The sequence below is a fragment of the Tauraco erythrolophus genome, chromosome 8 (genome assembly GCF_009769465.1).
Source record: "Tauraco erythrolophus isolate bTauEry1 chromosome 8, bTauEry1.pri, whole genome shotgun sequence".
In the NCBI taxonomy this organism is placed as follows: domain Eukaryota; kingdom Metazoa; phylum Chordata; class Aves; order Musophagiformes; family Musophagidae; genus Tauraco; species Tauraco erythrolophus.
In genome coordinates, this window is record NC_141472.1 from 9,606,733 (window position 1) to 9,630,193 (window position 23,461).

Sequence of the window (23,461 nt, forward strand, 5' to 3'; positions counted from 1 at the left end):
AGGCTATCAGAATCAGATCCTGTGAGCCAATCAATGGCTAGTGTTTTATTCTTGTTAACTTCTGGGTTTGCCAGGCTACAATAGGTTTTGTTACTGAGGGTCTTTGTGCTGTGTCTCAGCTGGCTTTTATTGTAGAATCAATAGAATGATTTGGGTTGGAAGTGGCCTTAAAGATCAACTAGTTCCAACCCCCCTGCCATGGGCAGGGACATCTTCCACTAGATGAGATTGCTCAAAGCCTCATCCATCCTGGCCTTGAACACCGCCAGGGATGGGCATCCACAACTTCTCTGGGCAACTTATTCCAGTGTTCCATCACCCTCACAGTAAAAAATTTCCTCCTTAGATCTCATCTAAATCTCCCCTCTTTCAGTTTAAAGCCATCACCCCTTGTCCTATCACTACACAATCTTGTCAAAAGTCCCTTTCCAGCTTTCCTGTAGGCCCCCTTTAGGTACTGGAAGGTTGCTATGAAGTCTCCCTGGAGCCTCCTCTTCTCTCAGCCTGTCTTCATAGGGGAGGTGCTCCAGCCCTCGTATCATCTTTGTGGCCTTCCTCTGGACTCACTCCAGCAGCTCCATGTCTTTCTTGTGTTGGAGGCCCCAGAGCTGAATGCAGTACTGCGGATGGGGTCTCATGAGAGCAGAGTAGAGGGGCAGAATCACCTCCCTCAATCTGCTGGCCATGCCTCTTTGGATGCAGCCCAGGATACGGTTGGCTTTCTGGGCTGCCAGCACACAGTGCCAGCTCATGTAGGTTTAGATTAGATGTAAGGAAGAAATTCTTCACTCTGAGAGTGGTGAGGCACTGGAACAGGTTGCCCAGAGAAGCTGTGGATGCCCCATCCCTGGAAGTGTTCAAGGCCAGGTTGGATGAGGCTTTGAGCAACCTGGTGTAGTGGAGGGTGTCCCTGCCCATGGCAGGGGGGTTGGAACTAGATGATCTTTGAGGTCCCTTCCAACCCAAACCATTCTGTGATTCTATGATTCTATGTTGAGCTTCTCCTCAGCCAACACCCCAAAATCCTTCTTCTCAGCGCTGCTCTCAATCCATTCTTCACCCAGCTTGTACTTGTGCTTGGGATTGCCCTGACCCATGTGCAGGACCTTGCACTTGGCCTTGTTGAACTTCATGAGGTTCTCACAGGCCCACCTCTTCAGCCTGTCAAGGTCCCTCTGGATGGCATCCCTTCCCTCTAGTGTGTCAACCACACCACACAGTTTGGTGTTGTCAGCAAATTTGCTGAGGGTGCACTCAAATCCACTGTCCGTGTCATCGACAAAGATGTTAAACAGCACCAGCCCCAGCACCAACCCTTGAGGAACAGCACTCGTCACTGGGAATACAACACTGGGAAAAACGTCAGTTCGTGCTGCGGTTTTAGATAATGTGATATTGCTTTTATAATAGTATAAAGCTGGTTGTTTGATTAGAAACTGAACTGTGGCCTTTCTGTAAGGTGTTGGGTTGTATCTATCTATTAATTTGACTTTGTTGCTATTAGAAGGACAAACATGCTGGAGCTTGCCTTGTTGTTAGCAGTGCTGTCAGCTGCCTCAGTAGCATGGCTGTGCATTAAGCATACGGAGAGTGATGGCTTTAGTCTTGGCATGATGTCCTGGGTTCAGATTGAAGTATGGTAAAATAAATTGATGCAGCAATGTAATGGCTTGTGTACGGATAAAGAGACTCCATGGGCATCAGTCTGTCAATTTCCCTGCTGACCTCTAACAGGAATTTATAAGAATAATCTTCACAGGCTAACTGAGACCTCCGTGTTTTAACTAATAGAGAAGGTGAGCAACAGCCTGTGTTAGGAGCTGAGTTGGGATTCAGGAAGGACAAACCTTAGCTACAGGTTTACGAAATGGCTGTTGTAAAAGGCAGATGCTTGTTTCTGCACCTTTTTTCCCAATGCGTGAAGTGGGCACTTTAATCCTTAGAACCTTTTTGGAGGAAGTTTAGCTCGAGGTGAGGTTCCACTGTACACCTGATCCATCTCGTTGCCTGAAAAGCAAAGACCCACATCCATCTGCATGGCATTGCTAGGCATTTCTACCTCTCATGATCCATTCATCTTGCTGATGCAAGAGAAAAGTAACCCAGCAAGAAAAGGGTGTTATTTGTGCCAGGTTAATAAGCTGAATTGGCCTTGGAGTTCGCATGAGTAACAGAGCTGTAGCTGAATGATGGGACTCTGCAGTTGTGAGTAAAAGAGGAGGGAACTGAGCCCTCTATGGTTTGGCATCAGTGATCTGGTAGAGCAACTTAACTGTCACATGGGATCACAACCTCAGTAGTATTTAGGTCATGAAGCGTGGTGGAAGGTGTTACAGAAGACAAAGTTTAAGCACTGTAATATTTTAAGTAAAATATGTGCAAGTCAAAATGAATAATATTAGAAAAGCAATAGAGAATCATTCATGTAACATTTTGATTCAAATTGAAGAAGATAAATCTCACTTAAGCAGTTAAGTGGTTTGGAAGTGAATACTACACTGGAAAATAGGAGTTCATTGTAAAATGCTCAAACTCTTCATTAGTGCATAGAGCAGCAGGGTGGAAGGTTTCCAGTTTATATCTCCTTAGGTGTTTTTATGTTCAGTTGAGGTGTATTGCTTAGGTTCTGTTTTGCTTTTTAGTGGGATGTTGACTCAAATATTAGCAAAAGCATTGTTTATCACCTGAAGATAGCTTTAGCACCATTCCTTCACAAGCACAGTGAAGTGCCCACACTTCTATTGGGTGTCAGTTAATTAAATGTATATAGTTCTGTGCCCACCTCAGAGGCTTTTGATGCTTCCTAATGTAGATTATGTGTGAATACAGATTCTGTCTTTGGATACTTTCCTTTTGGTTTAAGTACATGATATTTTTTCATAACTGTCTTCAGTACATGCCCAGATGGGGCAACAAAGTTAGTTCTGTTTAATCACTCGGCTTTCTGTGAGCAGCCATCCCATGGTCTGTGCAGCATCAGTGGGAGCCACTCATTCAAGATGTTCTTTCTAAGCAAAACCACTTTTAAGGTCCCTAGATGTGTTGCACACCACAGCACATTTTTCCATGTGTTGCATTATAATCTTTTCAAACAGCCAGATGTGCTTCTGTCAAAGAAGTCTAGTTAGTGATCCTGCAGCTCAAACTACTTTCTCTTCCTGGCTTGTGCTTATTTTTGAGTGTGATTTACATGTGCAGATTATAACGTAGCTGGAAGGAAGCATTTGTTTGCTGCATCTGTTTGAGATTTTACAGAACTTGAATTTCATATTTCATTTGGCTTTTTTACCCTATTTATGCTGGCATTTATTGAAATGACATATTTAAATCAGAATTCAGTAAAATATGTATTGCATGTATGTAGAGGTAAATCACAAAGATTGAACTTTGCTTCCTTGAAAGCTGTTTTTAAAAGAGCCTCTGAGAACTACTTGTTTTTGTAAAGTATTGTACCTCTTTACAAGCTTTCTTATTTCTTTCTTCTCCCCGTTCATGCCCTGCCTCCATTAGAATTGCAGCTTCTGTGGATTGAGAGCCAATATAGAGACTGGAAAACCTCTGTAGTAGTGAAATCACATAAATAGAGAATGAAGTTGAAAACAGTTCTCAGTGAGGGCCCACTGACTTTAAATGGATGCAGGACTGCATTTGTGTGATTTGAAAAAATTGCTATCGAACAGGTAAGAGAGGTGAAAAGTCTTAGCTTTCTAGCTATAGATCTTTTTCTGAGCTTAGGTTTTTCAAATTTCATTGTGGTTTTAAAAAAAAAATCCTCCTTCAATTTACTGTATTATGTGCTATTTCAAAACCACAGGGTTTGAATTACATTATTTAATTAGAGAAACGGTCATTACTCTCCTAACGTGTTGTGTTTTCTTTTTCTTTTTTTAAACAGACATTTAATGGTTACTCAGTTTCTCCAAATCAGCAAAACTCTCTCTGCTGTCTGGATGGCTAGAAGCTGTAACAGCTGCTTCAAACTTGTGTCTTAATTCATTTGGCTGTTCTATTGTTCCCATATGTTTTGTTCTTTTTTAGGAGAATTATGGGTTTAACAAAATAGAAGTAAGAGACAATGGCAATGGAATCAAGGTTGCTGATGTTCCAGTTATGGCAATTAAACACTACACCTCAAAAATAAGCTCTTCTGAGGACCTTGAAAGGTTGACAACATACGGTTTCCGTGGGGAGGCTTTGGGATCAATTTGTAGCATATCAGAGGTGAGCAGTTGCTATAAATGTGTCTAGTTTTTTGTGTTGTGATTTTTTGTGTGTGCGTGTTTGTGAAAGCTTTATTAAAATATTGGTGCAAAGACTAAATCCAGCAGCCTGCCAGGGATATGTTTTCCAAACATTTTGTCTGTGTATGCTGCCTTTGTCCTCCTTCCCAGAAGTCATGTCATACAGTTAGGAAGCAGTATGGATTTCTTGTTAGTGTCAGTTCTGGCTTCCTGTCGTACTGGTTACAGCAGTGCTCTACTTGTTTTCCTCAGTCAGAACATTGCTTAGTGTTTTTTTTTCTTTTGTATCAGGGTGTAGATACATGATTCCTTAGAACACTGGCTTATCCTCTTTGGTGTTTTCAGCAAACATAATGTTGGAGAGTATGGCTGAGTTTGCTACCTGAATTAGGGTAAATCAGAATGAGCAACAGCAGATGGTGGCCAGGAGAAATCATTTCAGGAACTGATGGCCCACATAGCCACTGTTCCAGTAACGATTTCTGCCTTGATGTTATCTAGGTGATCAGGAGTCATGGATCTTACTGGACTCCACATTGCTCCTTGACATGTAGGAGACTGCAATTGCACAAACGTTGTTATCTCTATGAGTAAACAGGAACTTGCTCCCTGGCCTGAGTCCGCTGCACACGTTTGTGTTCAGAGGACTGGGAGTGTTCTGATATTTAGGGTTTAATTTGTCGACTAAAAGTAAGAAAGACTGTTCAGAACCACCTGAAAAGCATTCAGGCTGTTAAGGGCACAGCATCTACCTGTTCCACTGTGCTCTGCCTTTCTATACTTATATGGCACCAAGGTCAATTTTGGATCCTTCTTTCTAAGTTTGCCAAGGATTAGATTCTGCAAGAAGATACTGATACCTGTATCTGATTGGAACTGTCAACTGTCAAGGCCAGGAGAGATGCTGGACCTTTGGGCTACGTTCATATTGCGCTAAGCAGGAGTGGGTGGTGTGTTTGGATGGAGATTTCCAAAGATGCTTTCAAAAGTGTTGATGTTTTGACAGATGATGACAGACCTCAATCATTGGTTGCTTCTAATGAGTCGTCAGAGCAGGATGCCATCTGTTCGGAGCTTTTAATCAGCTCTGTGGTATGTTTCGTAAGAGATGGGAGGTGGCCAGATTGTATAAAGTGCTTCAATAGGTAGTAATTCTTGCATCAGTAATTATGTTAATTAAACACTCCTGGCATTAATTGCATTCCCAAACTGCCCCCTGAAGTTTCAGTTAAGAAGTACTTTACTATTGGCCCTTAAGTAGGTCTGTAATATTATCGTTTCCAATTAATCAATTACTGTTCTTTCTCTCCAGAGGCATGGCTGAACTCTGAATGATTCATATGAGACACTAAAATGAGTCAAAATATCCTGAAGCTCTATGTGTGATAACCTCTGTGTCTTTCAGGTGGTTAGGGTGCAGTGATTCTGTTGTTCAAAATGTTGATACCTGAACTCAGGGCACAATAAAACTCGGTAGTTTTATTGAACTTCTGGTTTATGACTAGGCTTGCTAAAGCTGATCTGTGTATTACCTTAATAGCTTACAAAACATGCTACTGTTGATTGCTAGATATGTTTGGGTGTGGAAAGATAATACACTGTTTGATAGTAGTTGTTATGTTTGTGGAATCTCACATGAATTTAAGAAGTTGTCATAGTATGCCGTCTCACGAAGGATGGAAATGCAACGTTATCAGTTGATTTAGTCGTTTATTTAACCTGTGTTAAAATAGAAGATATAGGAGTGTGTGTTGTAGGTAGGGATTGCTATGCTTGTGTGTTAGTGTGATAGAAGTGCGTGGCTTTTAGTTAAATGGATGGAAAAATGAGTAATAATGCAGAATGTTTCTGTGACAATAAGAAACACCTGTAGAAGAAAAATTTTATAAACTAATGAAATGTAATTGTGGCGACTAAAATAACACAATGGTAAGAGTGGTGGCAATGCTTGTCTAAGCTCATTCTGAACTTCGTGAATCCTGGGTTAACGTAATTTTTTTAAATCACTCTTTTCAGGTTTTGATCACAACAAAGACAGCTGCTGATGATTTCAGCACTCAGTATGCTCTGGATAGCAATGGGCATATAACTTCTAAAAAGCCTTCTCATCTCGGGCAAGGTAGGGTGATATTGTTTAGGTGTTGCACTGACAGTAGCATTTTATGTTTCTTTGAGGCGCTATTTGATGTTGAAATACCTGTTCTGTACTTGAAGGCTGAGTATGAAATCTTTGTGGCTGTAAACATTTCTTGCCTTATGTCTGTCAACTGAGAATGTGTTACTATCATAAGAAATAATAGGTCTTGGAAGCTGCTTTAGATAGTAATTATAAACTAGTTTCTCCTTCTTTGACTCACTTCTTCAAGCTGACAGTGGAAATAAAAACTATAAAAATTCAAAGCCCCAGGTCCAGGCAGACTCGCTATATAAGTATATGAAAGACTTGTTCAGGACCAGAATAATGTTTCTGTACGTAGCAAAATCCTTGTTTAAGGGAGGAAGAGTTGCCCTGCTGCTGTATGAAGGAGTTGCTGGGAGCAGCATGGCTATAGGATCAGGCAGAGTCACAGTTCTTTCTAACCTGCAGGAAGGGTGTGTCGCTAGAAATCAGATTTCTGAGTGTTTGTGTGAGAGATTAAAGGTTGCCCTCACTTCAGAGGCGGTCTTGGTGGTTCAGTCATGGTGTAGGTTTGGGGTAACATCTGCTCTACTTCATGCTCTGCTCAGCTAATTGTTGCTCAGCGAGGACCATTAAGACCGCACTCCCACTCCAGCTGGTGTGTGTTCCCGGAAGAGAAGTGGTGTGCTCCTTTCTTGTGACAAGGGTGTCCTCCTGAGGAAGCAGTTGCAGCTTTTCCGTAAAGCTCAGCTTTTCCCAGCTGAGCTGTAGCTCAGGCCCTACAAGCTACCCTCCAGCTGGCAGCTGAAACTGAGAGCTCTAATTTTAGCTAATTTTAACCGGGGACTCTTTTTAAGATTTAGATATTAATATTTTCCATGGCTGGAAAGCCTGTGGGTTGTGTTGTCTTGTCTTTTGTCAAAATCGTTGAATGATCGACTGAATTCTGTGACATGTATTTAATACTTTGCAATACCCTAGGAATTTATGTGATAGTGTTGGTAGATGAATATTCCTCCTCTTAGTACGTACTGTGCCTTGAGCGAGGTATCTGGCTCTTCAAGTACTACCCTAAAGCAAATGCTCGTTACGGGCCTTCATGGAGCACAGTGTTCCTTTGCCTCCAGGTATGTCTGATCAGATTCTAGTCTGTTAATCATTTTGCTAATGAAAGTTAACTTAACATGCACTGAGGGAGCCTTCAGCTTTACGTAGTGCTGATTTCTCTATTGTCAGTGTGTACGACAGAAAGCTTACTGCTGCCATCATAACTCTGAATAAAGGAGAGGAATCACAGCGCCGTAAGGTTTATAGCTACTGTTTTAGGGGAAGATGACTGCTAATTTGGTATATTTCTTCTAATGCTAATATAATCTAGATTGGTGTTACTAGGGTTTATTTTGTATGCAGCAGCATAGAGACAGGTGTCTCCAAGTAAAAGTGAAGTTTCCTCAATATCCAGTCAGTGGTATGCTTTCCATGTAATTTCTACTTATTTTTTGTCACCTGCTTGCAGGTACTACAGTAACAGTCCTAAAGCTGTTTAAGAATCTTCCTGTAAGAAAGCAGTTTTACTCAACAAATAGAAAATGTAAGGAAGAACTGAAAAAAGTCCAAGATCTACTGGTAGCGTATGGTATCATAAAACCGGACCTGAGGATAACCTTCACGCATAATAAGGTAATAATGAGCATTTCTGTACTGGCTATCTTAAGGATCTCTTCCAACAGATGCCTGGTTAGATATATGAAGTATAGACATTGTTTTACATGGCTAGTGGTATAAGAATGGTTTCACATGCTAGTGGTTAGTAAAGATGTTGATGATGTTCTGCAGAACAAAGAAGTGAGACCTGACTAGGCCCCAGGGCCCGTTCAAGTGTTAAACTAAGCCAACTGAAAAAGCTCTCAAAACTTATTTGGTTACGCTGCCTGCCTGGGTAGACACTATAGCACATACAGGTAGCTTGCTGTATGCTGAGTCACAAGAGCTCAGTACATAATGATGGGTTTATCTCAAAAGGCTAAACATTTCAAATCAATTTTCTACGTTGGTGTAAGTAAGAGTAATGTGTTACCACAACAGGCTTTAGTAGAGCAAGTTGTTCTTTGTTTAGACTTGAGGGAATGGATTCGGAGGCTGCTAAGAGCCTGCCCTGACTCCGCAGTGTACTGAACAGTAATTCTACAACCCAACTACAGAAATTATGCACACAGCTGTAGAGATGGCATGCTGAGCCGTTCCTTACCTGATCCCAGTTGGACATAGCTGATTCTATTGGCTGTGCTCCTGCTTTGGGCACCTCCGAGAGGAATGCAAATTCATGGTAATGAACTTGCAAGTTGCCACAGAGTGGAAGCGACATCTGGTGGCCACATCTCTCAGCAAGTCTCTTTCTGCTCTAAAATAATTTCATTTGTTGATCTCGCCGTTTGGCCTGTTCACTCAGCGATGTTCGGCAGTTACTCTGTCAGCCAAACAGCCACACTTCAGTTCCTTTTCAGTGGGAGTGATGAATGACACTGTGCTTTCTGGAAATGACAACAGATTGCCCATCCTTTCCAGGAGCTGTATAACATGGTCTCATTATATTTATGTATAAATTTCTAAATATCAAAGTGTAGATACTGTGGAAAACAAAAGCCAGCCTTGTGGGTACAGTATTAGTATTCAAAAGCTGAGAAAGTGTTGCTGCTTTCAGTCTTATTTCGTTGAGGCCACAGAAAGTTTGAAACCAGAGGTCCCAGGGATGTGTAGTTTTTAGATTGTGTTAAGCTCCTTGACGTACCTAGCAGTGGTTCACAGTATTGGTCTTAAATGTTGGTTAATAAAACTAATTTTGTCTTTTGTTGGCAGTTTGATTTTGCCCCCTCAAAAAGTTGCAAAAAATTTACAAAATTTACAAAATTTTTTGCCCTCTCAAAAATTTACAAAAGTTGCAAATGACTTTTGTAATGGTATTTTGATTTCATCTCCTTTGATTAGACTATTATGTACCTTGTTTTTCTTTTTTTTCTCTGCTTATTTTAATACCATGGCTATAATGTGCAAGCAGTTAACCACGTTTCATTTTCACAATACTGACTGTAAAAATGGTGTGGAGAGCCGCATGATAGTAGCCATTGCACGTTGTTTTTGACTACCTGTCCTAGTAGCTTCAGAGTTAAATTCCTCAACACACCGCTTCAGTAAGTAAAATAAATCAATACAGACACTATCTGCAGGCAGTATTATTCATTGTAATGACAGAGATGGTGCTGATTTTTGGGGCTCTTCATTTTGCACTGCCGGCCTTGTGTTAATTTAATTTATTCAGAAAAAAAGAAAACAAGTAAGCAACTGCTCAAACGTTTCAACACAAGAGGTCGCTCAGTAGCTATTGCTGAGCAGGGAAAATTAAAGGCTGAAGAAATCGTCCAGAAAGTGCAGTTTGTCTCTGTGCATGTGTAAGTGCTTTAAAATAGCCTGAAAATGTTCAAACACTTTGAATGCAGATTCCTGTGTTTCTACTGCTGCTGCCATTCCTTGCAAAACAGAAAGTTACCTATTACATCATAACTTTTAAAGAAATTTGAAATTCTGAGATTCCAATGTGTAACAACTTTCATCAGGTCTATGTGCATCTGTTTTACTGTAATATCACAGAATATAAATATTCATTAGTTTTTTCCTTCAGATGCTAAGTATTATTGTAATTATTTGTTTAAATTCAGATCAGAAGGTGCTTTTCCTGTAGCGATCCTACAGTGTATCTGTGCTAGAATAATACTCTGCTGGATAGGGTTGTCTCAGATTTTTTTTTTTTTTTGGTAGTGGCTGTTATGTTTCTTTTTGAAACATACTAGGAGAGAGAATCAACTTTTAGAATGGCTTTATTTTTCATGTAGCTCATAGATTATATATTAGTTTAAAAAAAAAATTGTATGTGCAATTATTCAGAGGGGTTCCTAGAATCCCAAATTCTTGAGGCTGAGCCAATACTTTCTGTTGCAATGGAAGAAGATACACGTCAGGAGTAAGATCAGGTTCCGAGGCTTAAAAGAGCGAGAAGGTAACAGAGATGAGTTATTACAGAAGGAGACGAGGAAAGATGGGTTGAAAGAGTAGTAAGTAAAAAAAGTGTAAATGAAAGTATATTTCAAAGAAATCTTCAAAATAAATGACAAACCCATAACATTTAAACAAAAAGAACAACAACCAAACCAAAAAAAAACCCCCTCAGTCTTTAAAGTCCTGTGTTTTATAAGAAATTACAGGAGAAGGGAAGAAAGTGTAGCCCTAGCTTTACCAAGGAAGAATGTAATGAGGCTGAAACTTTAACAGGAGTGTCTGAGGCTAGGCATCTGAAAATGGTTGCCTAATTGATTCCAGCAGAAGCTCATTTTGGCAAGTCAGACCTGTTATTGAGCTGTTAAATGTATATATGTTTTTAGAATGTACAATACATTGCATGTTTTATTTCCACCATGTACGTCTCATGCTTCTGAATGAAATTTCCAGAAATTTTCCTTCTTGTTGTGCCGCATCTCATGTCTGTGTTAGTTGAGAAAATGCTACCATTAAATATCTAATTTCTTAGATATTTATAAATATCTGTCTGTCTTCTGTGAAGAACTGCAATGCTCTTCCTGCCTTTGGGTTGTTTTTTGGTAAGCGAGAAAACAGATATCCTTTTGTCAGTTACCATAGGGTTCCTTTATTGTGGACTCTCTGTCAGTTGATTTCAGAGATGGGAAATGCTCAATTGCTCTTTCTGCTCAGAATGGTTTGTTTGCATTAGCAATAAATAATGAATCACTTTGCAGATCAACCCTTGAAGTACTATTGCTATTTTGACAACTTGGATTAGCTGGTGCTCCTTCTTTTTATGAAGGTTTATCTTGCCAAGACATTCTTTGAATACTGATAATGTTGATCCTCTTGCCAGTATGGTTATGTTAGAAAGAGGTATTTTTCTTCTTTCATCACCATGTTCCTTGAAAGCGTATTGAATAATGAGACAGCCAAATGGAAATAATTTACATGAGTATTCAGCAAGTTTATTTAAAGTTAACATTATCTGAAGGCGTGCTAAGAACATTCCGAAGTCAGCTACCGCTTAAACTGCGTCAAACTCTTCAGCCTGAAATGCTGTGTTCTAGCCCCCTATGAGCTCTGGCTGTATTTTATCTGGGGCGATACAGGACTATTCCCTGGAAGAACAGTTTTCACACTTTTTGCGATTTTAACAGCAGTAGCCCTTGACTCGGTCGTACAAGCCACTGATGTTCAAGAAACGCCTTTGTGTGTTGAAAGGGTGGTAATACAGAACACTGATTCTGTTCTAGTTGCCTGTATTCCACAAACACTGAAATGAGAAAGGGCACGTGGTAACTATACCTGTTGTACTAATTTCAGATGTAACGGGGCTGAGCAAATCACGGCAGCAGGTGGTTCAGGTGGCGCCTATCAGCAGGTCATACTGTATGCAGCTGGTCTTATGTCTTGTGCAAAGCACAGGTGAACCATAAGTAGACTCCAGAAACTTTCCAGTCCCTGTTGTGGGAAAATCTGCATAAAGGAATATTTTTTTCCCCAGTGTTTTTCATATATAATGTTTTTAAGCCTTGGTGACTTACAGTTCTGCCTAGAACTGTGTCTTGTTTGCTTCTTGAGAGACATGGTTGAGAAATTCTGGATGCAAGAGGTCCGTTTTGGAGCTGCTGTTATAACTGTGGATGGTATTCTTCCCCAGACCTCTTTTGTGTCTGTAGTTGGTGTTGACCTAAAGGATGTGATCTTCATTTTTTTCTTTATGATAAAGTCTCCTCTTATTTCTCAAGTTAGATAATCTCAACCTACAGTCCATGTCCAATAGTCAAAACCAGTTTGTTTTCTGTGTCTGAGTCCTGTGTAACAAGTGTGGGTTTTCTGAGGCAGAGTAAGTGCATTAGGGTAAATTTACCATTTTTAATAATGAGATTGTAAATTTACTGTTTTTAATAATGAGATTATACTTTATGTTCATTCATTGTACTTTCAAATGCTGCTGTAGCTGCATGTTGAAAAGCAATCTGCATTGAGCAGAAACAGCAACATGCAAGCGCTTTCCTGAGTTGGAAAGTCTACTCCATTTAATGTAATGATGGTAACTTAATGTAACAAATTAATAATATATTACTTTACTAATTAATAAATAATTTCATAATGATGATAGTCCCTCCCTAATCTATGTGTCTTTAAATATGAAGAGGGATTACAATTAAGAATCTGCAGTGCTCTGCAGCCAACATACTTTCATGCTGACCTGGAATATAGCTCAGTCCTGACTTCCATTCGTTGTTAGTAACTTTGCTGAGAAAGCCAAACAGAGAGTTAATTATGGTGTTTTTTGTGATGAGGACACCTGTCCACTAGGAAATGCGCTGAGACCCTCAACTCAATTTACATCGGCCAGAGAACAGCTGCCAGATGGTAACTACTTTTGGTCACTACCAACCTGGTTGAATTTGAACTGGTGACCTAGAGGTGAAATGCTTTATATCCTATTACTAATTCCTTGAGGTTTCCAGTTTCTCATCCATCACTTTTTTCAAGTGACAGCACAGTATATGTCTGAAATCCCAAAACAATTACTGTTTCACATATGCAGTGTGTGTCGCAGAGTCTGAGATGTGCCGTTAGCTCTTGCAAGGCTTTCACGTTCCCTTTGTGTACTTAAAGGTTAGCAGAAAAAGGCTTTTCCCAAAACTGCCTCAAGTTCTCCCTCTTCCTTAGCAGTGTACTCTGCTAGAGTTAGGTGTGTTCTCTGTTACTTTGGTTAACCACTGTTTTAGAAAAGGCTTTCAACATCCCTTTATTTAAAAGGAATTCACTGTAGTGACGTACATCCTCTGAATGACAGTTTAGGATTAGAAACTGTTTTTTTGACAGTAGTTCAATTGATGAGAGATTTTTTTTTTTTTCCCTTCTGTTATGGAAGTAAAATTTCTCTAAACACCCACAGTTGAACATGTGTGGTTAAAGCAGCCAAAAAACTTACAACTCTCACTATAGTCTGTAATTCTTGAAAGGCTGTGAAGACGTGTTACCAGATGAAGGTCCTTAGTTCCTTGTAATATCTGTTAGCTCATCTCCTAACTTACTTTCCAGCTCCCAAATCCAAGCATTTCTCCACTGCATGATGCTCAAGAAAGCCTTTTAATGGGGAGGGTGCTCTTGTAGCACAAAAGGGAAGTCTGAGCAGGAAATAGGTCAGAATTTGTAGGATGACCAGTTCTGTGGAAAATTACAGTCTTTCAACAGGTCCCCCGATAGCTGTAATGTCTGCTGCCTGTAGAGTAGACAAGTATGTCAGCTGCATCTGATGAGGAGAAAAATGGTGCCTTGAGTTTCTCCATGACATACCTCTGCTGGTAGTTGTCCCACCATTGTTTATGAAATGGATGGGACAACTGATTCCTCAGGGGCAAGTGTAAAACATATGGGGAAAATAATTACAATTACGTAGAAAGTTGCATTATTTTTCTTTAAGCTAAATTGAAAAACTGCGGTGGTTTCTGTTTTCAAGGAAAGATTCTGCAAGAGCTCTCGTTCAATAAGGTAACTTACCATTGGTTTTAAAGCAAGACACCAGTTATGGTGTGGAGCTGATAAACAACATCAACGTTTTTGAAGGCTGGGATTTTAAAGCACATGGTTAAGACTTTATCTTGGTGTCTTCTTGATTTTAGCTGATGAGTTTTCTCCCACTGCAGAGAGTGTGCTAGCCCTTGCAGCTAGGTGTCTGTATCATAAGGAAAAGAGGTTATACACGTTGCACAAAGCGATGTCTTTTTGTTTCCCTTTGGCTGATTTCAAACTTTGGATATCGCTGCCTGGCTTTGTTCCTGTTTGTAAGCCCTCTTAACAGGTAGGCAGCAATGTTTTCGGTTTTATTGAAGCCTAATAAATGATTGTGGTTTATGTCAGGAAAGCTAAGGAACATACTGACCCAAAGAGTTAGCTGTCTGCAGTGAGAGCTCGGATGCCAGGGTGACAGGATTTTTGTAGCACGTGAAACAAAACTAGAGACTGAAATGCAGTTCTCTTTTACAGACCTAACTCATGTTACATGACTAGCCTACAGTTCATATACAGTGCTGGACTTTTACACCCTCAAACTTTATTACAGGCTAAATAACACAGTGATTGTCACAAAATAAATAAAGACGATAGATGGTTTCTGGGTAGTGAAAGTCTGCCTTGTTAAGTTGCTGCCATTGTGTCGTACTAAGGCAAACAGGAGGAATTTGTTTAACTCGTAGCATCATGGTTGCGCTGAAGTAGCCGCAGTCAGCAACAGCGTCCAGTTCCCAGCTCTAATTAAGATTTTTCTTTTTTCTGTGATTGCAGATTGTTGTGGCTGCCGGTAGAATATGAGGAATAGTTAGGGATGAGGAGTGGCAGCATTTTTTCCCTGTCCTTCCTTGGTGTCCTTGAGGGGACAAATAATGAGCAGCTCTTACTCTCCTTAGTGCCGTATACCAGGGAACTCAGTGGGAAGAAGTCGCATAATCTTTCTCCACTTTTTACATGTTTTTCAAGGAATCCTTCTGGGCTATGTGTGTGCATCCTGAAATAAGAGAGAGGCCTGCTCCATGTGTGCATGTACGTTGTCATCCTCCACAAAAGTATGCATGTGCATATGTCCTAGGGCTGGATTGGGGTGGAGAAATACATACACACACACACACACACACGTACTTACCTTCTGTATATGTGCAATATGTTTTTATATACATTATGACATTTTGTAAGATCTAGATCATGTCATCCCCTTCAATGAAACAAGGAGGGAGGTGGGATATATTTGGCTAGCTCTAGCAAAACCTAAGATGGGCCGTATGTAATAATATATCTTTGAGTAGGTGGTTTCTGCAGTGTCATCATACTGACTAGAGTCAGATTCTTCTTTGGCTCATCCTGGGCACCTGCTTTATATGACCTAGAAAAAAAATATGGGGGGTGTGTGTGGGTGTGTATTTTTAGCTAAACTAAAGGGTATAATCAAGGTTAAAAAAATAAAGTATTGCAGGAACCTCATGGAAACAGGGACTTTCTGAAGTAAATGAAATGCAACAGGCATTGTTTCCTACTATTTTTTTTAATGCCTGTCGCTACATCTGGAGAGTCTAGACAAATAATTTTCTTTAAATTACCAGCTATTCCTATGTTGTCGCTTCATAGCGTGCAGTCAGGGCTAAAAATGAACCCACAATCTATTCTGAGTTTATATAGTACAGAAATTTAGGAGTTGCCTGGCCTCTCTAGTATGTTGTCTTTAACCTACAGTGGTAACTAGTTCCTAAAATTTTGTCTGTCGTCCTGGGTATTAATATCCAATAAATATATGACTAGTTAAAAAATACCCTCTGAACTTATTATCTACTTTTAGCAAGTTTGCATTTAATAAGTTCTCATGTTCCACAGCTTTCTTAAAACCACCTTACTGAAGTGATCTTTTCACAGTCCTGAGTATCAGCCATTCGGCAGGTCAGGCAGTGTAATAACCTTGCATTAATCAGCAGCTAAGATTTATATCTGTACCTGCGGCATCACACTAGCATAACCTAAAATAAACAGGATGGTGTTTATATTAGTCATGTAACAAGTGTCTTTATCAGTTTAGTCACATGCATTTAATTTAAAATATATCTAGTAAAGAAAAAATTGCTTGGCACCTTATGTTTCCATTTTAAGTAATCAATTTTAAAATAGAAGCAGTACAGGATATGTTTTATAAGAGGAGATCTAAAGAGGACAAATTCTTTCATCACTCCAAAATGTCTTTGAGGAGATTTACAGCAGGTGTAGAGGCGAGAGACTGAGAGGCAGGGTGCTTTGGGCAGCCACGGGCTGTCCTTTGCCGAAGCACGGTGGGGGCTCTCAGTGCCAGAGCTGTGGGCACCCAGCCTGTGGCTCTGCTTGCTCATTTCTCCTTCTCCCCTTTTCGTATTCCCTGCCCTCCCTGATGTAAATTGTCCTTTACATTTGAGGGGTTCATGCTCACTCTAGGATGACTGAGCTGTGATCCAGCATGTGCAAAGGGCTGTCAGGTTTCTCTGCAGGAGGTGAGTTAGATTCAGGCAGGATTAAAAAGCCCCACTTCACAAATGCTGCAGAGTATACATGGGAATGGAAAATTAAAGATTTGGGGAATAGTTTTGGGCTCAACAGTCTCAAAGCTTTACAATTCCACCTGTCCTGTACGGAAGGAATATCATTTTACAGGAGCACCGTGTTCTTCTGTGGAATTCAGCCCTCAAGGCCAGCAAATATCCCACTGGACAGGTGGAATTTTAAGGCTATGTATTGCATTTCTTGAGATGGATGCGTGAGTATTCTTTGCTCACTGACCATGCTTTCATGTAACATCCTGTACCAGAATACTGTGAACTCATTTTGAATTTTTTTGACACCTAGCATCTATTTAAAGCATTAATTTTAAAGAGCACTGTAATGTCAGATTTCAAGTGCAACTTGCTGCTTTTTTTTTCTTTTATGTTTGAATGTTGCACACTGAAATACATTCAGTCAGCTAACAATGATGGAAATAGATGTAAAGTGGATCTGAATCTAGCAGTCTCAGTTGCCTAGAAGCAGAAAGCCAACTAAACAGAATTTTTTTCGTTGCTGATACACAGCATTAAAAGACAGCAATTTCAAAGTAAAATTTGTGTCTGTTTAGTATAGGAGTTCTCATTAGTGAGAGGCAAAATTTCACCTCCTAAAGTAGCTAATACTTTCTGTCTGTGTAAGTGGATGGGACAGGTAACTCCTGATGCACGTTGCAGTTCATAATGCCTTACTGAATTTATTAAATCTTTCCAATAGTATTGCAAGATATGTAGCTAATAGAGCAGATATCCTTTTATCCTTCTAACTTTGTTACAAAGTTTTCATTAGACAAACAACTGTTTTCCTTATAAATGCTTCCTTAGAGTTGCTTTCTTTTCTAAATAGCAGGTTTGTCATAGACCTAGAGTGTCCAGATGAGAGCTATGAAAGGACATCTAATAGCCTGATTTCTACCAAACTGGCCTATCTCTTAAGTACCATAAGCACTGCAGTGTCCACCTTCAAATGTTGACCACTGTTCCAGAGACGTGTCAGAAACCCTCAGTTTATATGCTTGGTAAAAACGTGAAGCCTACTGCTATATATCTAAGAGGAGAAGTAGTGTTTTTATTGATTTGTTATTAACAATTGTTTCAGGTGCAGAAGTCCAGGTTAGTGGTGTAATCCATAAATATAAGCTTTGCTTAATTTTCTGATCGCTGTGAGTCTAAGTAAGTAATACAAAATGAGAAGACATGCCATAAGGTACCGTATCGTGTGTGATAACGCTGAAAATTGTGAATGTAGAGGGTCAGAGTACAGAATGTTACATATACAGTATGTGTGCAGTTGCATATGCATGTTCATAGTCATGACTTGAGTTCAACAAATATAAATATAATGTCAAAAATTTGACTCTGTGCCATTTGTTTCAGGCAGTTATTTGGCAGAAGACCAGGGTGTCAGATCACAAAATGGCCTGTATGTCAGTTCTGGGAACAGCCGTTATGGGCAGTATGGTACCTTTTCAACACTGCTGTGAAGATCCTGAGGTGAGTTTAAACCTCCTTCTCCCAAATCCACCTAAAGCCTGTCAACGAAGAGAGCTAAATCAATATTCAAAAAGAAGGAGACTTTGGAAAAGAGAGAATTATTATGTCCAGATCGACATCTGATGAATGCATTTGATTCTATAACTGTCCGCTCTGTAAAATTAATTGATTTGGTGATTGAAAAATCCACTCCGAGAATCATCTACTCAGGACTCATGTGGCACTGATCAAATGGCAGTAAAAACAGTTGTGATGACAAATGCAGAATTGCTGATTGCTCAGAGCTGTCTAAGTTGGGATTCCTGGCCCACGGGCAGGTTGTGCTCTGATTAATATCTAAGCATTTATAGCGCGCTCTTCCTCAGGGCCTCTTAGCCTTATGTTCTAAAGAATATCCTCTCAATCTTGGTGAGGGGCACCTGAGCAGCAAAAGAAACACATACTTAGAAGGCAAGTTATGCAAAATTTCCACTGAACGTGTATTTCAATGAAATACTAGTTACTTGTAAAAAAATTTATTGCACTTGACTTTCTTTGCCCCTGTTGAAATTAAGGGAGTTCCCTGTTATATTCTCCTTTGTTCAACATTTTTTAAAATTTTTTTACTCTGCTTCCATTTTTACTGGAGACATTGCTACTGCTGATCCTTCAAAGTTGCATTTTCCTGTATCTTGTAGTAAAAATCTTGACCAGTCAAACAGATGAGATAAGCCACCATCTGTAAAGTCACAGTGGCTGTTAAACATAACTTAGCATGCTGCATTCAGCATGCTAAGTTGTGTTTAACAGCATTAATAAAGTCAGAGTATGTGTATGTATTAAAGTTTAGTAGCATTATTCAGACTTAAACCTTGAGTTTGTTGGAACACTTACAGTGTACATATGCAGGGGAATGAGGCAAGGGAAGAGCTAGTTGGGAAGAACTACAAGTTGCTCCTTGTAGTTTACAAAGTTTTAGTTGCTTATGTCTGAACAGAACACCCAGAGTCGTTCTTACCTGAACGCAGGCTAGATGTGCCCCACAGGGCAAGTGCAGGGGGCTCCGGAGGGAAGACGTGGGGGTAGTTAGAAAGGACTAGCTTGAAGGAGGCACTCAGGTTCTCACGTTACCTCTCTGCTATATCATGAGGCATCCATATTCCTTGAATAGAAGTTGGGGGAACATTCCATCTCTCCCTCTGTCTCTAAATAGTGTGTAAAATACCATGTGCATCATTTATAGGTGTGTATAAGTGATCCATGCATATTGCTCACGCACAAATCTACGTTCAGAAACCATAGACATTTCTAAATTAAGTAGCCAAACACTACGAAATGATGGAATTAAGGCTGCCTGTGTAACCCTTTCTTTCTCCCTTGTGTGCAGGTATTGGGATAGGTATTTAATGACAAGGCAGTTGCTGCTTTTTTCCTTCCCATTAGGCCCGTACCTCATTCAGTACACAGTCCAGAGGGCAGGTCTTTAATTCTTTTCCTTTCCTACTTGTCCATTGTGTGGCTTCATACTGCTTTCCTGCAAAGTCTACTCTGAAGACAAAACTAACATTGCTGTAAACAACTTCATGTAAGCTGTACCTTACTAACTACAGAGTTAAAACTTCTGTAACAAGTGGTCCAGGGGTTTTAAAGTCTGGCCTTCTTCAAAACCTCTCCCTTGTGAGCACTGAATGAAACTAGAATGCATTTCAAGCTGACTCCAAAGCGCGCAAACTCAGGAGCTACTTGTGAAATAAAAAGAAAGCTAAGAAAATAAAAGAGTTGACAACTTTTTACATAGACAAAACAGCATCTGTGCTTTTCACATCCCCAGTCTTGTAAATGGATGGATCTATTTTGGCTGAAAACATTCACACAGGAAATTTTCCTAAACTCTTTTTTTCTGTGGAGATTAAGTTTAGCAGATGCATGTTCCACTGGGAAAAAGGTAAGTTCTTAAGAGAGATGTTCTACTCTCCGCTCAACACAGATATATTTTAATATGTATTATGTTTTTTATTAAAGTATTAACTTTGGAAACAGTTGATCTAATGCAAAAGCAAAAATTCTGTAATATTTTTCCAGTCTCTGTAATTTGGTCTTTATACTTCATGTACTTTCATATATGAAAATTCTGATAATTAAGACTAGTTTTAGAAATTGTTGCTAACTTTTAATGAGCATACTGATACTCTGCATGGCTTTAAATAGTAACAGCAGTCAGCCATTTTTAAATCTGGCAGCTTCTTAAATGAGTTATTTGGAGACTTTCAGTTTTGCTTTAATGTTGTCTGTATATAAAAATATTGTTAGAAGTGAAAGACTTGTGCAGATTTTCAGGAATTAGGAAAGAAGCTTGAAGCACAGAGGAGGAATGTTTCAGGGAGGATGTGCTAAAGTTTCAGAATAAAATCTAGAAGTGCTGCATGTTGTTTTCTGATAATCATCCAACAGATATTTGACACCTCTTTAACTTGACCAGTGGTGTTTGGTTCTGCGCGACGTTGCTGACCAGAACACTCCAGCTTTAGCACAGAATGCTTATTACAAGGTCAAGAGGGAATAAGGAAGCACATGAGCAGATAGCTGGTGTGACGTAGATGAATGGGAAGGATAGGCCAAATCCCAGGGATTTTAAATTCCGTTTCAAATGCATGATAATTTGGATGTTAGTAAATACGAGTGGTTCTGCCAAAAACAAAGCTAACGAGGTCTGATTTCTGTGTTCTGTGATCCACCCTGCTACCAGAACATTCTTCAGACTTTCTTCAAAATCTCCATCCTGACGATGCCTGTGTTCCCTGTTAGTTTGGGCAAGCAGTAGTGGGGCGGTGTATGGGGCAGTATGTGGGGTGATCGGCATGTCAGTGCTTACATGCTGATGAATCCTGTCTTTTGAAAAGTTACAGTTGCCTGTTCCTCAGTAAGGTCAGTATCTTGAGGCTCTCCTCTCCGAACAGCTGTCAGTTATCACAGAAATTGTGGAAATGTGATATCTTTGAGATTTCTGCTTCTTCTTCGGATTGAATTGAAATGGATCCAGCAGTTTCAAAGTTGCTTGGTGAGGGAGAGGGGGAGGTGATGGGACAGGCAGCACAAGTCATCGGTCTCATTTTGACCTAAAAAAACCCTTAGCTGAAGAATCTTAACAGAAGAATCTTAGAACTTGGAATTACTGTTAGGTACTCAAAGTGTGTGATTTTTCCGAGGCTCCTTGGGAGTGCTGTGTGCTCACAGGTTCTGCTGCGGTCTGTGAATCGTGGGCACTCAGGACCCTGGACAGTCAGATGATTTGGATACAGGTGGCGTAGGTAAATTTAGGTGCCCTGAGTAAATGCCCTATGACAGGCTATTTAAGGTGCCCTGTGTGTGGAAAGGGAGGGATGGTGTGTTTTGGGCTTTCCCCCTGGGAGTTACTGACTGCTGCCTTCACCAGGTCGGGCAGCAGCGTGCGCTCCTAGCTTGTACAGGGGTTCAGCTGGCAGCCCTGCACTCAGCAAGCCTAAAGCCCTCAAGCGGGCATTGTTCTCATAGCCCTCAGCTGCAGACAGCAACCTGCTGCAACTGGCAGTCCAAATGGGAGATTTCTCAGTAAATTGGTCAGGAAAATAGATACAAACTCATCCTTCTCAACTTCTTTTTTTTTTTTTTTTTTCTTTAAGTGCTTTTATTTTTTTTTGTATCATAACTTTCAAGAAGCAATGCTTGCATTTGAATGACTTGGACTCCTGTACAATTTCATTTTAATATCTCATCTCTTGAAAACCTTTTTGGGGTTCTCTTTTAAAGACTTTTGTACTGTGTTTGTTTTATCATTGCAGATAAATCTTTCTGGATTTCTCCCGAAAGCTGAGTCAGACAGTTCTTTGACAAGCCTTTCAAGTTCAGAAAGGAGTTTTGTTTTTATAAATAATCGTCCTGTTCAACAGAAGGAAATACTGAAGGTAACATCCTCTAGCTTTTTATTCAAGGAATAGAAATGTGACTTGAGGACAGAGACACCTATGCAATATACAACCTCTTTCCCACATAAAATAACTAGAATATTACAGGTAAAGATACTAGCACTCACAACAGATACCTCTTCCGCAAGTCCAGTGCTCCTGGTTCCTCAGTTCTGTTCCATTTGCTGTGGTCACTTACGACCACAGAGCTGGAGGTTATGTTTTTTTCTGTTAAAAAAAAAAAGTAATTTCAGATACTGTATGCAAGAGACCAGAATAGTTGATTCTTTCTTTGTATTAGCCTGCAGAGATACACTTGTGCAGTTTTCCATGGGGGAACCTTATGTGGTTTCTTGTAAGAGAATTTTTCTGAAAATAAAATTTCGATTCTGTACACTTCTTACTATGGGCTTGTCAAGCAACTATGAGTACTTTCCCTTTAAATTTGTGTATGCATTAGATAAAAATGAAAGTGATAGTGCAGCAGCATTGGCTACAGCTAGGCATTGTGTAGGCAGAATTTGATACTCTTGGGTTTCTCACACTGCTGAACCTTGCAGCACCTCACTTGGAGCAGCCTTGCTGTTCTGATCCATGCCCTCTCCCCAGAAAAGAAAACCCTGTTCGTGCCAAAGTGTGCGTGTAGGTTTTAAAGGGGAGACAATGAAGTAGTTTTCAGTTGGCAAGCAAAGCTTTGTAGATGTAACCCTCAATTTGTGTTGGTACGTTAAGTGACAAAAAAGGCTAATCCTTCTCCACACAGTATTTGATATGCCTGGCTCTTCCAGGATTCAAAGCTCAGCCTGAATCCTGTGACAGAGACAACTTTTTAAGCAGAGCATGGAGGCCTAGAGTCAAGGTGGAATTCAGAGCGCTATCATACAAAGTAAAAATACATTCCCCTTCGTTTAGGGTTGTTCTTGTAGTAGGGCAAGTGATAGTCTTCCACCACCCTTTTTTTTTTCCAGTTTTTAATTTTTTTTTTCTGGGTAAGGATAACCATACATCTTTAAGAATACCTTTTGATGGGTTTGCAAAACAAGCTAGAGATCAGTTACTACAGTTCAGTGCCAGCTGAGGACAGACTGTAGGAATATTAAGGTTAAAATAACTTGAACATATTTAAATAAGTTTAGTGTTATTTAAACAATAAACTTTAAAAATTAATTAAAAAATAAAATTTAATCTGCAAGACTTTAATATTTAATACTTTCTTTTTTCTTTTTTTGTGTCTCATTAATGTATTCTTTACTCCAGTATGTATGTCTGTTGAAGAATCTCTGACACTAGAGGGAAATGCAAGGATCTTTATTTGATCCTTGTGGTTAACAAGATCAAAATTCTGAAATAACTAAAGAATTTTTTAGCCTTTTTGGAGGAGTTTTTGCAAGGATTATAGAGAAAATAGTAAGGGCAAGCAGAGATTGAGAAAAGCTGTAAATTTGTGATTGAGTTAATAAAAGGAACAAATTAATCCTGTTCTGGGAAAAGGGCAGGTCTGTGGTGCAAGTGCTACTTTCTCAAACAGACTTTAGTTTAGCTGAAAGAGAA

At 39.8% G+C, this 23,461-nt stretch overlaps 1 protein-coding gene across 4 annotated transcripts in view; it reads left to right on the forward strand.

Annotated features, from left to right (window-relative positions):
• Window positions 1–23,461, forward strand: part of PMS1 (PMS1 homolog 1, mismatch repair system component) — a 48,042-nt gene that overhangs the window by 4,693 nt on the left and 19,888 nt on the right. For 3 of the 4 annotated variants that reach the window (XM_086615825.1, XM_086615824.1, XM_086615826.1), the window contains exons 3-7: window positions 4,039–4,221; window positions 6,258–6,360; window positions 7,877–8,040; window positions 17,874–17,990; window positions 21,788–21,910. In XM_086615825.1, the coding sequence (XP_086471951.1) occupies window positions 4,039–4,221; window positions 6,258–6,360; window positions 7,877–8,040; window positions 17,874–17,990; window positions 21,788–21,910 (690 nt within the window). The remainder of the gene's footprint in view (window positions 1–4,038; window positions 4,222–6,257; window positions 6,361–7,876; window positions 8,041–17,873; window positions 17,991–21,787; window positions 21,911–23,461) is intronic. The other variant, XM_086615827.1, reaches the window with a different exon arrangement.